The sequence below is a fragment of the Aulonocara sp. 'chitande type north' Nkhata Bay genome, linkage group LG23, assembly GCF_057382095.1.
Source record: "Aulonocara sp. 'chitande type north' Nkhata Bay isolate Kocher_YH1m ecotype deep benthic linkage group LG23, A_spYH_male_GT1.1, whole genome shotgun sequence".
Taxonomy (NCBI): Eukaryota; Metazoa; Chordata; class Actinopteri; order Cichliformes; family Cichlidae; genus Aulonocara; species Aulonocara sp. 'chitande type north' Nkhata Bay.
In genome coordinates, this window is record NC_141365.1 from 49,906,805 (window position 1) to 49,921,307 (window position 14,503).

The 14,503-nt window shown below is 37.5% G+C and overlaps 1 protein-coding gene across 1 annotated transcript; it reads right to left on the minus strand.

The window, feature by feature from the left end:
* Positions 1 to 931: 931 nt before the first annotated feature.
* Positions 932 to 9,389, minus strand: LOC147302922 (uncharacterized). Its single transcript, XM_086283610.1, has 14 exons — positions 9,370 to 9,389; positions 7,151 to 7,225; positions 5,982 to 6,458; positions 5,634 to 5,658; positions 5,085 to 5,206; positions 4,717 to 4,945; positions 3,758 to 3,923; positions 3,590 to 3,672; positions 3,243 to 3,422; positions 2,886 to 2,993; positions 2,713 to 2,793; positions 1,638 to 1,775; positions 1,353 to 1,481; positions 932 to 1,078 (listed from the first exon to the last, which is right to left on the minus strand). Exons 1-14 carry the CDS (start codon positions 9,387 to 9,389, stop codon positions 932 to 934), a joined length of 1,980 nt encoding a protein of 659 aa, XP_086139736.1.
* Between the last annotated feature and the right edge of the window lie 5,114 nt (positions 9,390 to 14,503).

Below are 14,503 nucleotides of genomic sequence, written 5' to 3' on the forward strand. Positions count from 1 at the left end.
TTATGCTAGTGCCACAGAGACTCAATAAAGTGAGTCCACAGGGTGGCCCTACAGTCTCGTAAGGTGCTGTCAGAGATGTGGCTGTTTTCCAAGTTAACCACAATGCTGGACAATACATACCACCTGCATCATGATGTGCTAGCCATTCACCAGAGCGTGCTCAGTGAGAGAATGAGATTACTGATAATGCACCATTATGACACAGGAAATAATTCCCTACGGTGACTTGCTCTCTTTAAAGTATAAGTACTATCTGCAATCGCTGTGCAGCCTTAATATTTGCAAATCCTAAAAAGAGTATGTCACAAAATCTGCATGACTTAGGGCACCAAAGTATTAACCATATACTTAATTTGTGCAGTATACTGTGAAATTTAGAATTAAGATGTATTCATATCTATTACAGCTACTGTTATGGATGTGGATATTCTTCTGACCATGGCATGATGGCATGGCAAACAAGTAAGAAATTATATACAAATGTATATTATCATCACTTACCATCACCACTAATACTCCACAGCTGAAGCCATCCTTCTGCACTGGATGGGTCAAGACACCTCCCTTCCATTTAATGTCGACCCATTCTGTTTTTGCGTGGCGGGTTCTCCTCATTTTTAAGTAATCACTGCACATTATTACAAAGCAGAATACAATTTGGTATATGTCATATTTCCTAATTTAAAAAAAAAGATATTTTACAGAATTAAAGAGAATTTTATTTATTTTTTATTTATTTATTTTTTGGCCTGTCTCGTTTGGCTCTTTTGCCATCAGAATTATTGTCTTAATAATTTGTTCACCTGATAATTTTTATTTAACCGTACTGATTTATTTTGCAAATGAGACCTGGCCAAGAGGATGCCAACAGAGAAACACACATTGTGGGGCCAGGTACAAAAAGCTTCTACAAAAATGCAGTTGTAGTAAACTAACTTGTAAAGCCTATTTGCATATAACAAAATGTGTTGAAGCCTAAGTACCTGAATTTACGTGCAGCGAGTTTAGAGTCTTCCTCCTCTGATGAACTTGGGGCAGGATCAAGGAGATAAACAGTGTGATTCACTGCATTGATGAATTGTAGCAAAGATAAATCATTAAAACAATATTAATATATCGTCATTAAAAAAATACACAGGCTTTAAAGTTATAATCTTGTTGCTTACCAGAAACTTCCAGTGTACATTTTTAATGTTAACAAACGTGACAATGGCCTGCTACTGATCGAAGTTTACCTGTCAGAAAACATTTATGTATTTCTTACAGTTTGTGGAATTCTATTAGCATTCAATCAGTAATTCTTTCTAAATGTATTTGAACATAATTATATGGACATTGGACAGTCATCTTACGTTCCGCAAGCTTTGGCGAGAAAGCTGTGTCCGATCACCAAAGAAAATCAAGCCCGCTGTGTAATGGTTCATAATGTAGATCCCCTTTTGCTCCTTTTTTGCCAGACAATGAAAAAGCCCTTCAATTACCTACGTAAAGAATTTTCATAAACACAAAGCTATGTAATTTATATAATTTAAATTGTGTTAATGATAAATAATTACATGATAATGTCCTTTTAATTGAATTACATTACACAGTCGAATTATTGTGGTTATGAGTGCTTAAATTAATCATTGATATACCTCGCCTGTTAGCCACAGGTGTGGTCGAAGGGTTCGCAAATCACTGTGGCGGATAATTATGGACGTACCATGGTTTGTTGAGGGAAGCACAGAAACCACAACCTCTGTGTCTCTTTTCTTCCACAAAGACAGGACCTCCTCATTAAAGAAAAACACACTTAACATACGATCTTACCAGCTATTGGACATGATTTTGTTATTTCTAACAAAGGTTTATGGACTGTTATTAACAATATGTCTTTGGAAAATTCATTCAAAATGTATCACTCCAAGTCTTGAATGGTAAATGAACTGGTTCTTATAAAGCGCTTTTCTACTCTTCTGAGCACTCAAAGCGATTTACACAACTTGTGCATTCACCCAAGCAGATTTTTCTAAGTGTGTTCTAAGTAACATTCACACACAATCGATGGATGCACTGGAGAGCAATTTATGGTTAGTATCTTGGATTTTTGGTATGCAGACTAGGAGAAGCCAGTAATCAAACCAGCAACCTTCAAATCAGTAGATGACCTGCTCTACCACCTGAGCTACAGCCACCCTTGAGCACTGGTAACTATATAAACTCAAAGCTGTAATGGCAACACTTGCAAAGTTAATTTTCCCATACTCTAACTATGTTCCCGAATGCTTTTTCCCATTCAGTTTCTACTGAGGAAAAAATATTTATTTATTTAGTTATTCCCAAAATTTACCATGTAATCACTGCATTCATTTTGAATTTTGGTGCCTCCCACTTAACACTAGGAGTCCCAGGCTTCTACCGTTCTACCTTTAAAAGCCGGAGAGCAGTCAAATGCTGGAAGTGGAAGATATGTATATTAGGTTGTTACCTAGGAATTCTGGAGGGAGGGGAGTGGGGGTGTGTCAGTTAAGGTTACAACTAGTCAACCAAAATCCTGGATATTCACATCGAATGAGTTGAACATGAATATCAACATGTAAATAAATAAGATTTGCCCTTCATACACGTGTCCATGACTGATTACTGTGTCATGGAAAGGATCTTCTATGGAAAAAGAAGGCATTACTATTACTTTGATGAATCCTTTATGTTAGCAGTTGTCAATCCTACCTGGAATTCTGGAGTTTCCAAGGTAACATCCTCAACTCTACCAGTCTGCACAGGGGAACTCGGGGCCATAGAGGAAGCAACCTATATAAATATCGTGTACAAGAAATACAAAAAATGTTATGCAAAATATTGGTCTTTATATATGAACGATAAATTTGCGCAACATTTTATACCATCTTTGAAGATCTCCTGAAAGGAAATGGCTTGCGGAGTACTGTTACATATCTCCTCTTCTTTTTTTGGCGACGTTCCTTCCATTTTTCTTCGTCCACTCTAAATTTCTGAACCAAAAATATGAGTCATTGAACATTGTTTAGGAATTACAAGTGAAATGCTGTGACAACATTTTCCTTAATTTACAATAAACCAAAACACACAAAAATGTCCAGTAAGACACACAGGTGCAACCAAGCTAATAACATCACAATGTGGGGCACCTCAATATCCCACCACATCAAGAAGACTTTTTTTTAATGTTCCATTTTGAAACGGCAAAGCATTGATGGACATCAGCCAGTCATTTTGCAAACCTTTCTTTGAAGCATTCTTTTTGAGTCTTCGTACTCCTTCAGCAGCGCTGTGTGACTGATTTGATACTGGACAACAAAGTCATCCAGCCTGGTGAGCCTTCCCGAATGTAGACGGATATGTTTCAGATCCCACTGGCTCTTCTCCATTATCCCCTGCGTTTTATTATTCTCAGTAATATTCTGAAAAATCAAATTAAGAAATCATTAAATGTGATTTTTTTTTAAAGATACACATTGTTGTTGTGTGCAATGTTGTATGATCTGCAATACAGATGACTCCTCTGGACCCGCCGTTTCTCAATCACACCACACAAATATGTATATATACTAAAAATCATGTGTCTTACTTGTCTCTTGATCTTTCTTAAGGCATTGTATTTGTTGTGGTACTGCTCATACATTTTCCCAGTGCCATGTCTTCCAAGGTCACCTTTGGATTTTGAAGATTAGAATAATATTGATGTGTGTAATTTCATTTTATAAACTAATTACTTGTCTACTTTAAAATGGCTTACCTAACATTATTGCAGACCATAATCCAGAAAAAGGAAGAAGATATTTGCTGATGTGCTCCATGAGCCCCTTGCTGTAGTAAGGGTTTGCCTCACCATCCATCTCCAATGATGTGTTGGAAATTAGCTTCTTAAAATGTCTCCCAAAGAGGTTGTTTCCCTTGACTCCCTAGCCAACAGACAAAACAGAATAATTATGTGATTTGAACATTGTGTGCACTCATCTTTCATATCTATAATCTAAAAACCCAACATTATGTTGTATAAAACATTTAAAATTACTTGTGACTTGTGATTATTATAGAATAGAATAGAATAGAATAGAATAGAATAGAATAGAATAGAATAGAATTCAACTTTATTGTCATTGCACATGCACAGGTACAGGGCAACGAAATGCAGTTTGCATCCATCCAGAAGTGCTTTAGTGATATAGATATATTACAATATATATTAGCAATAATATAGATATGTGAGTATATTACAGAAATGGGTCTATTATGGTATGTTATAATGTACACGGTATGAAGTATGTTGTGAATATTCTATAACTATAAGTATGTACAGGCTGTAGTGAGTACAAGCTATGTACAGGATATGAACAGGATATAAATATGAAAAACTATACAGAATATGAAATAAATAACTTTACAGAATCTGGGATATACAGCTATACAGAAATGGGAACTATGCAAGTTGTAAACAGTTGTAGGATTAAAAATTATCGAATGTACAGAATGATTATTTACACAGAGCTATACAGTAGTGCAGTTAAGATAAGTGAGGGTGTAGATAGTTTCTACAGAGGCTATATAAAGTGCTAGTGGTTGTGAGTGGTGGTTCAGTCCATGTTATTATTGTGTTTGAGGGTACAGTTATTATGCTATTCCAAAGTATTTAAAAAGATATATAAGAGGCAAAAGTTTAGCCTTTAGTTTTAATAAAAATTGACTTCAGTTTACCTTCAGGTCCTCATCAGCTTTTGAGTTTCTGTCATTGCCATCAACATCAACATTGGCTTTCTGCATCAACAACTGAAGGTTGTGAAAATGTTTTTCGACATTCTCACCACTACACGGACTCCCAAAAACAACTGCAGCACTTTGAACCATGTCAGTGAGGTCTTTTAAGGAAGTTGCAGTAGTGAAGACTCCAAAAGTGTGCATTGCAAGATGGTAGTTCTTTGGTGCACTGCAGTTAAAGAAAAAATTGTCTTTAAGTGTTTCCAAAACAGTAATAATGTTTTCCCAAATTGAAAAATGAAATGCCATGTCACATGTCACAATAAAAAACAAACAAGTGAACACCATATTAAAAGGACTACACTTACTACTTTTTACAGATCTCCTTGGCATTCTTCATAACATGACTAAGGCATCTGTGAAGAATTGGAACCTCGAAGTCTTCCTTGTTTCCTTTCCCCGAAGTGATGTTATAATAATGATTTATTGTCCATCCATCCATCCATTCGCTTCCGCTTATCCTTTTCAGGGTCGCGGGGGGCGCTGGAGCCTATCCCAGCTGTCATAGGGCGAGAGGCGGGGTACACCCTGGACAGGTCGCCAGTCTGTCGCAGGGCCAACACACAGGGACAGACAACCATTCACACTCACATTCATTCGCACGTTCACACCTAGTGGCAATTTGGATTAATCAATTAACCTATCCCCACAAGCTGATGAATGGGGGCAGCACGGTGGCACGGTGGTTAGCACTGTTGCCTCACAGCAAGAAGGTCCTGAGTTCAATTCCACCATCAGGCCGGGGTCTTTCTGTGTGGAGTTTGCATGTTCTCCCCGTGTTTGCGTGGGTTCTCTCCGGGTACTCCGGCTTCCTCCCACCGTCCAAAGACATGCAGCTTGTGGGGATGATTTATTGTGTCAGAGAGATTTTTTTTGCAAAAGCTAAACAGATAGCTTGCATTAGGACCATAGATCCATCACACATAAGTATTAAAGGTGAACGCATGGCTTTGCGCCCAAAGGCCCTTGCAACATCAGTCAGAAATGCTTCCAAAAAACATGTAACTGAGGCAGTGGTATGGTCACATGTTAAATATGTAGCCACTGGTAGGGGAGAGGATGTTTTCCGTGGATTTCTTACTACAAGTTCGTAAACATAGAAAGGAGGCGAACCCTTTCTTTTTTTCATGATACTTCCTGTAGCATCCAAATAAAGTATGTCCTCCCGACAGCGGCTCTGGAAAATCTCAATGCTCCTGGAAGACCATAAAAAAACACCTTTTGGATGTAACATCACTTTCTGCAATACATCCTCTGGGTTGTTCTTCTTGTTTGCCACCATTAACTGGAGACTCATAATCTCATTATGATGAAGACGACTTTTCTTTCGGATTTCCAAGGCTATGTTTCTCAACACTTGAGGAGTTGGAACTTCATCTCTACAGCCCGATTGCACAACATCATCATCCATTTTGCTCATTGTTTCCAGATACATGGCTCTAGGTAATTGCTTTTCCAATTCATGGCCAATTTTATCTCTCTTATGAGCTCTTACAGGTCTTCTTCTTAGTTCATAGTGGTTGTGCACACACTCGAGACCTTGAAAATTGACTTTTGCCTTTAGATCGTCTTCATTATCTACAGTGACAGTGACAGTGACTGGACAATCCTCAAAACTGCAGTAACCCAGACACCAGAAGAAAGGGCCCTTTCTTACTGAGTCCAAAGCCTTGACTCTGTGTCTTTTGAAGGCAAAGGAACAATATGGAAACACTGTCCGTATTCCGTCTGAAATCAGATTTGTCCATTGTAGTCCCTTGTATCCTCTTTGGGATCTCTTATTTTTTATATTAGTCCATTCTTTCCTTTTCAGGAAAAAAAAATTTGTTGCAAGTGGGACCCTGATTCTTATGAATCCATCATCAGATGAGTTGCTGTTAGGCTAAAAAAGAGGAAAAATTTATTTTGTGAGAAAACATTTTGTCCATGTTACATAACTACCGTAATATCAGTAAATATACCTGAAATACTTGTGTATTTTAAGTATATTAACAACCAGTGTTTCTAATGTCAGAATATATAGCAAAAATTCATGTTGAGAAGTGTCATGAAATATAAATTTCATTCTATGTTACAACATTTGATAAAATTCTTTATTTAATTGTATATTGTGTTTTTAAAAATATTTTTTATGTAACATAAAGTGGTCATTTAAACAATGATCCTAGCGCCAATCATAACTTATGTGAAAGCATTTTTAATGACTGACCTGCTCAGGAGACAGCTGTCCATCCTCCTGCAAGGAGATGTCCGGTGACAGAGAAGCGGCAGCTGATAGTTCTTCTGGTTGCTATTACATGAGTTGAGAGGTGTAACTTTAGTGTAATTACATGGAAGTGTTAAGGAGAAATTATGATAGTACAGACAGACTGACCTGCGCAGGAGACAGCTGTCCATCTTCCTGCGAGGAGATGTCCGGTGACAGAGAAGCGGCAGCTGATAGTTCTTCCTGTTGAAAATGACATTACCCGTAACAATATTAATTTTAGGGATAATTTCAACAGTAACACATTGACTAAAATTTGGTATACCAACATATTTGATATCAAACACATAGAATTTTATTTATGGAACCTGCTCTGGTGGCTTTTGTCCATTATCTGAATCCCCTTTGACTGGTATAGACAAGTTCTGTAGAGAACAGGCATACATTTTTAATAAATTTGATTTTAACTAAATAATTTAATACAATATATTTTTTTTAAAAATAAGTGAAAAGAACTAACCTGATGAAATGCATCACAAATTCTGTAGCGGTTATTTTGATTATTCTGAATACCAAGTGTCAGGCAAACTTGACCCCAGGGGCCTTCTTTATGAAGTGCATGGTCCTCCAGTTGGATGCCATGTTTTTTCAGCTGTTCCACAGTTTCAATAATTTCATTGATTGTAATCGTTTTATTTTTGTTCTAAAACAGAAGATATAGCATTTTCAGTTTTATTTTTCGTGGAAAATGTATATGAAAGAAAAGAAGAAAAAAATACATACCCCAAATAAGCAGAAGCGGTAGACTCTAAGTGTAAAAAAGAAATCATTACATTGTCATTTATATCATTGAAATCATAACATTTTATAAAGAATATGTATAATATTCTCAATGAATTGAGAACAATTTTAAATCGGTGCCACTAATTACAAAACTATCAACTTTGTTTCTATTCAAGTACTATTTGAACATGTTTTTGTGAAATGCAATGCCCCTGAAGAAAATGTGCAGCACTTGATGTTAAAAAGCCATTGCCTGTTAGCAACAGATGTGCCTGTTATAGAACACGTGTTAATTAATTTCTGCCGTATGCTACAACTTTGCCTGAGTCCTGTGCGCAAATCTTTTTTTGTTTTTGCTCATAGCGAAGCCTGTTATCGAAAAAATATGGTGAAATAAATGTAATTTTAAGTGTTACACATAAGAAAAAAGACATTTTTACAATCAGAAATAAACTAGCTAATATCTTAGGCTAGGCTACAAGTAGGGATGGGTATCGTTTAGGTTTTATCCGATACCGGTGCCAAATCGGTACTTTTGAAACGGTGCCGGTGCTCAAACGGTGCTCAAACCGGTGCTTAAAGAATGGAGAACATAAAATTGGTCCAAAAACCACTCATGTTCAGCTGGTTTTTTGTAAAAAGATAACAATGTTAGCCTTTTCTACAGCTATGGGGCATATATGGTATCACTCTTGGCTGGAAGCAGTGCTTAAACAATGGAAAAAACACAAACTTTGTCCAAAATCCTCTCATGTTCAGCTGTTTTCCACTTTTTCTTTGGTCATTTTAGCCTTTTTGGCCAGGGTGAAGGGAGTATCTGCCATCAAACAAGAAGACAGCCGCATGTAGCTATGATGATGTTTGCTAGTTCACCTTACGTGCATTAATGTAATAACGTGGTTAGCCTACTCAAAGTAAATTACACACGAACAACATTAAGCTACTCACGCAGAGAAGAACGGCTGCTGCTGCCATCATCATCCTCATCATTTCTGCTACACTGGCAGGGCTAGGGGCCAGGACTCTACTCTTCGGGTTTTTGGGGATGTTGCTAAATCCGGGTCTGATAACAGGCACCACACCCGCAGTAGATGCGCTCGGTGTGAGGTCTCGCAGCAAGCTATCAAATACGGCGCATTTCTCGGCTTTTAAAAAAAAAACGCTATGCGTCGCCAGGTGTTTCATCAGATTCGAGGTGTTACCTCCTTTGACAGTATCACAGTATCAGCTTAAAGCACTTGTTGCAGGCTGCTGAGTTTGCATATTTTGCTGTGAAGTACAGCCAGACTTTTGACCGCTTCGTCTTGGGCATTTTTAATCTGTAGCTCTGCTCTAAAAGAACGTACGTACCTGGACCCGCCTACTATCCTCAGAAACATAAAATGATTGGCTAGAAGTGTATCACAGCTCAGGAAAAAAAAGCACCGAAATAAAGCACTGAAATGTGCGCTGCTTTTCGGTCTGGTTACTACCGTTTATGACACCGGTACCCATCCCTAGCTACAAGACTTGATTACTCAATTACATGTAATTGGAGATGAACTACTTTGTTAGCAAATTTTAAAAGTTAATATTTAAAGTTTATACTTAAAAAACGAACTCACCCCTTCTCCTTCTTCGGCATTTTTTCTGCACAAGACTTTTATGTTCAAAATGACATGTTTTCACCTCTAGTTTTTGGAATGTCGACAGAGTCAGACACTCAAAGCTCGCATGTCCAGTAGTGGGCGGTATAGGCTCTCCAACAGATTTTGTTTTTTTCAAGTGGACCATTATGGCTTTGCAATATTGCTCCACTTGATTAAAATTTTAAAATATCTCTATTTATTCAATCATTTTATTGTAAAATTTAAATTTGCAGTTATTATCAAAGGAATACACATAAGTGGTTGATAGGAAATATTAAGACTTAGACAAGAGACGTTCAAAAGATGGGGAAAAACAGAGGGGATGTGGGACGGTGACACAAGACAGTAAATTCCATTGGATTACCTACTGGAAGAAAAAAACAGAAAAGAAAACAAGCAAAAATATAACACAATACACAACAGCAAGTATCACATCCACAACCTAGATAAGTATAAGTAACAGTAGAGAATAAATATTGGTGTCAGCACGGCCCCTGCCAAGAAACATTACCATCTACATGTATTTAAAATTGAGACGTGGGCACCGGCAACTTAGGAGAGGTTGAATACACAGACCATCCCTTGGACGCCATTCAGCATGCCCAGCACAAGTGATGTTGATGTATAGATTGTGGAATAAAATTGAGGTACAGGTGGTCGGAAGGGGACACAGCAGGAATGTCTCACACCCACCTCAGTGAAACAACTGTACGCCAAAGCCCTGCATGTGTGGCAGTGTGATGGAGTGGGGATGAGGAGGGGAGGGAAGTGAAGGCAAAGTACTCTCTCGTGGGGCCAGGTCCCCCGCTGACCCAAGTAGGCACCCCTGGAAGCCACAAAGGCCCATCCGGACGGGGGCCTACATTAGCACCACCACCAAGCCCCACGGAGCCTTGGGTGGTGGGCGCACATCGTAACCCACCACAGAGGAAAATACATCCACCCAAACATTCAATAATCTCTCTGACTGCATAAGACGAAAGACACCACAGCTGAGTTTATTGTCCACCTCTGTACTAATTTTAAAGTTAACTATTGTCTTTTTTTTTGTGGGTTTTAAATGTGGTGAATACTTGACAAACAAAGTAAAAAGAAAAAACCAAAAAGACAATTATAAATTAAAGGGCCTTGGAGATGTCATTCAAACTAACACCATTGCACATCAAAACATAAATGTGAGTAACAGAAAGAATAAAAAAACATTTCAGAATAATTCTAAGGTGGAATTACCCTGTGGAAACAGGAACTTTCCATTTTAGAGCATTTTGAAATCACTAAAAGTTAGGTCAATTATGGACAATTTGAAAGGGCTTTTATTTTTGAAAGCAAAATCAGAATTACTTGATATTGATATGGTATCACTGTGGGGTTGTATACTGTTGATCTAAAGTGGAATTACCCTGTGGAAACAAGAATTTTTCATTTTAGAGCATTTTGAATCATTAGAAGATTAAGTCAAATATCGGCAATTTCAAAGGGCCATTACTATGAAAAGCAAAATCAGACTGACTTGATATTGATATGGTATCACTGTGAAAAAGACTGCGGTTGGAAAGTGTTGATACAAAGTTCAAATAGTATTTGGAAATACGACTTTTGCTTTTCAGAGCATTATGAAGTCATTGAAAGAGTAGTTCAAAAATGAAGATTCACAGGGCTTTTACTTTGAAATCCAAACTAAGATGGCCTTGATAGTGACAGGGCACAATTAGGGTACAAGGCTGTGTCATATAGATCGTTCATTAGAGTTTGTAAAATAAAATAAAAAAGCCTAAATTATATGTTATTATGTTCTTAACATATCTGTTAATTGTTAATTAGATGCATTTTTTTTCTTTTTCTGCCCATTCTGTTGGTTTTTGTTTTTTTGCCCTTCTCCCCCGTCCCTCTTCTCAGCTGTTTCTCTTTCCCTCTTTCTTTCTCCCCTTCTTTCCCCCAGTCAAGTCTGTCCCGTATTCAGCAAGTGAAAATAAAATAAACAATAAAAGGTGAATCAAATGGACCATTACGGCAAGGCTGGGATGGTCAGTTTGGTAAAGTAAATCCGTTGGGCATCTTTCTTTGCCTTTAGACAACAATTCTGATGGCAAAAGAGCCAAACGGGACAGGCAAAAAAGAAAAAAAAAAAAAAAAAAAAAAAAAAAAAAAAGAAATGAGACTTTCCTGTCAGAGGTCATTTTTTAAAAAATGAGGTGAATCAACCATGAAAACCATGAATCAACATGTGAACATGAGCTGATGCTGCTGAAGTGAAGTAAAGTTACAGAGGTTGCTGCACTGACTGTGGGACTTTAATGTGTTAAAAGCAGGTTGAAGACGGCTCAGAAACATTTGAAGATTAAAATTTAGCATTATGGCTGCTGGTGGTTTGTAAAGCCTCTACTCAGCTGTATTTTTGTTACTAATTTATGTTTGTTGTTGTTTAACACAGATTTCAGAAGAGCAAATATGCTTAATAGTTTAACTAGATTTCAATTGTCAGTGTGGGACTGCTGAGTCACCTGAAGAACTCATTTCATTCATTCTCCACATGATGTTCATATACAGAAATGTTTCACAGGAACTGATTTCTCCCAAAGGGTGAACTAGTGTGATTCCATAGATTACCTCTGTATGAATGTACTTCTTAAATGAAGGCAAGTGTTTGTCCTTTTCTGTTCCTCAGGTACAGTACATGATATCAAGGGCAGGCGGTCAACACTGGGGGAAGACAAGAAGCAGACGTACTTCCAAGAAGGAGCTGCAGTGAGGTCAGAGGTCAGAATTTAACAGCTCAGGTTTATATTTTAGAGGTTATAAAAAATCAAAATGTATTTATAAAGAAACCTTTAAATAATAGTCATAATTATGCTTATTATAAGAAATATCAAACATTTAAGTGGATTTTCTGTTACACATATCGTGTTAGCCCTGCAATAAACTGGCAGCCTGTCTTTGTCCTGTATCAGCTGGGATAGGCTTCATCCTCCCGCAACCCTGAATTGGATACATTGTATTCCAATTATGTAATCTGATCATTTACAAACTGAAGGTATCTAATCAAAATGTAAGTAATAATTATAAAATGGGAAAGCAGAAATAAGTGTGACATAAATGTAAATGTGTGAGCTGACATAGAGGACAGCTACATGTAGTCTGAAAAACCTCCTGTTAAAGGAGGAACCAGTTAGAAGCTGTTTTCAAAGTAGCTGAGCAGATTTCATCTCAAGTAAGCGATTAAGTGTTTGTTCGTTTGTTCTGCCACTTAAAGAGCATTTAAGGACGTCGTTTGAGTGTCCAGTTGAATTAATTCTACTGGCTCTCATGGTCATTTGTTATTATAGACATATTTTTCATGTTCATCCAGCTATTTAGTAAATTCTATCTATTTAGTAATATCCGTCAGCTATAAAATGTAATATAAATATAAAAATATCTAAATATCTCCTGTCCTTTATGTTTTAATGATGTAAGTCTGTTATCGTGTTACATTAGCATTCCTCACATATCAATGAGATGCTGTACAGTACAATCCTACTGACACAGCAGAAGGATAACGACGGCTATTCAACATCGTTACACGACACATTCGAGCTGCATGACGCAGACAAAGTGACTAAATCATCTTTTTTGTGGTTTATTGTCTTCAAACCAGCAGACAAAGCTGATGGCAGAAGATGTCAGAGAAGAACTTCAGGCCGTGGACTGAAAAGGTATTTTTTTCTTGTTATCAAAAGACATTTGGAGTGGCAGCTTCTACAAGTGGTTGTGCTGAAGTAAAGCTTACAGTCTAAGAAATCTCAGTGTTGATATTCAGCACAAAGAGAAAAGAGCCACCAAAAAGCTGTCAGCCACAGATGTGCTATAAGAGTTAGAAACTCTACTTATGGAGAAACTTTCTAAGTCTAACAGGGGACAGGTACTCCTGCCCAAATAACATGATATAACCCCACATACAGCCCAGCCATAAAGTGAACCAAGCCATTTAGTTAAAGACAGCATGGGACCAAATGCATGTAACCAGCCTGCATCAACCTGGCATTTCTTCCTCCTGAATTAAATGAATGAATGGATGAAAGTTAAATGACTACAAACCTAAAGCCACTAGTTCCCACACTGGAGCTCCCTGACACTGTGTGTTAACCGTATTTATCTTGAATCAACAGTTGTAACAGGCTAAGATACGTGAGACACTGCATTGAATTTGTTCCTGTCTTAATGATTTCAGCTGACTGGTTTCAGCTCAGATGTTCTGCTTTTTCCTTTCAGTAGATCAAAGCAGCTCGTGCTCCTTCTGCTTCCAATTTAGAAGAAGAAGAAGAAGGCGAAGGCTTCAGCGAAGTGGCGTTCATGGTCTCAGTGAACAGTCACGGTCACACACTGCATGTGGTTTTAAAAGCAACATGTCTGTTCACCACAACAATGGAGATGTGTAATATTAGTGCAGCTACGGTTTGTTCTTGAACATCAGTTCTGTTTTCTACTTTGATCACTTAGACCAAAAAAGTGTTGTTTTCAGATTCTTTCTTTTACATCTATAAAGCACCTGCTCATTTTTTTTATTACAATTAGTTTCACATGAATGTTAGTGTTTCCTTTATGATCTTTTAATGCTTACACTACACTGTACACGTCTACATTAGAGACATTTCTGTTTCCTGTTTCTGTTGACTCAGAGTTGTGAAATGTTCTTTTATTTGATGCACAATATGAAGCTCATAATTTTCTTACAAATAAAACTCTAATGACAAACATGAACAGCTGTGCTTATTTCTGAGACATGAGTTTTTGAATGTGTTCATATTTAGACAGTGTGCATCTGTAATCTGAAACTGTAATGGTGAACCTGAGGTGATGGTCAACAGAAGGCAAATATATATCAATATAAAACAATATTGAAGTAATGTCTTTACCCTCTGCAGCATGTGGACGCTGTGCACGCAATCACCTTATTCACTGTAGTAAACATGCACCGCTAGCTCACGTGACCGACTGTCTCCATGGTTACATTGTATATTATTAGCTATGTAAACAGCTTCCAAAGATGCCGCCATAGCTCTCTGCAGCTGTAACACTTTCACACTTTGCAAATCATTTCACGTGTTTGATAGTTATGAAGACAGAATGTGTT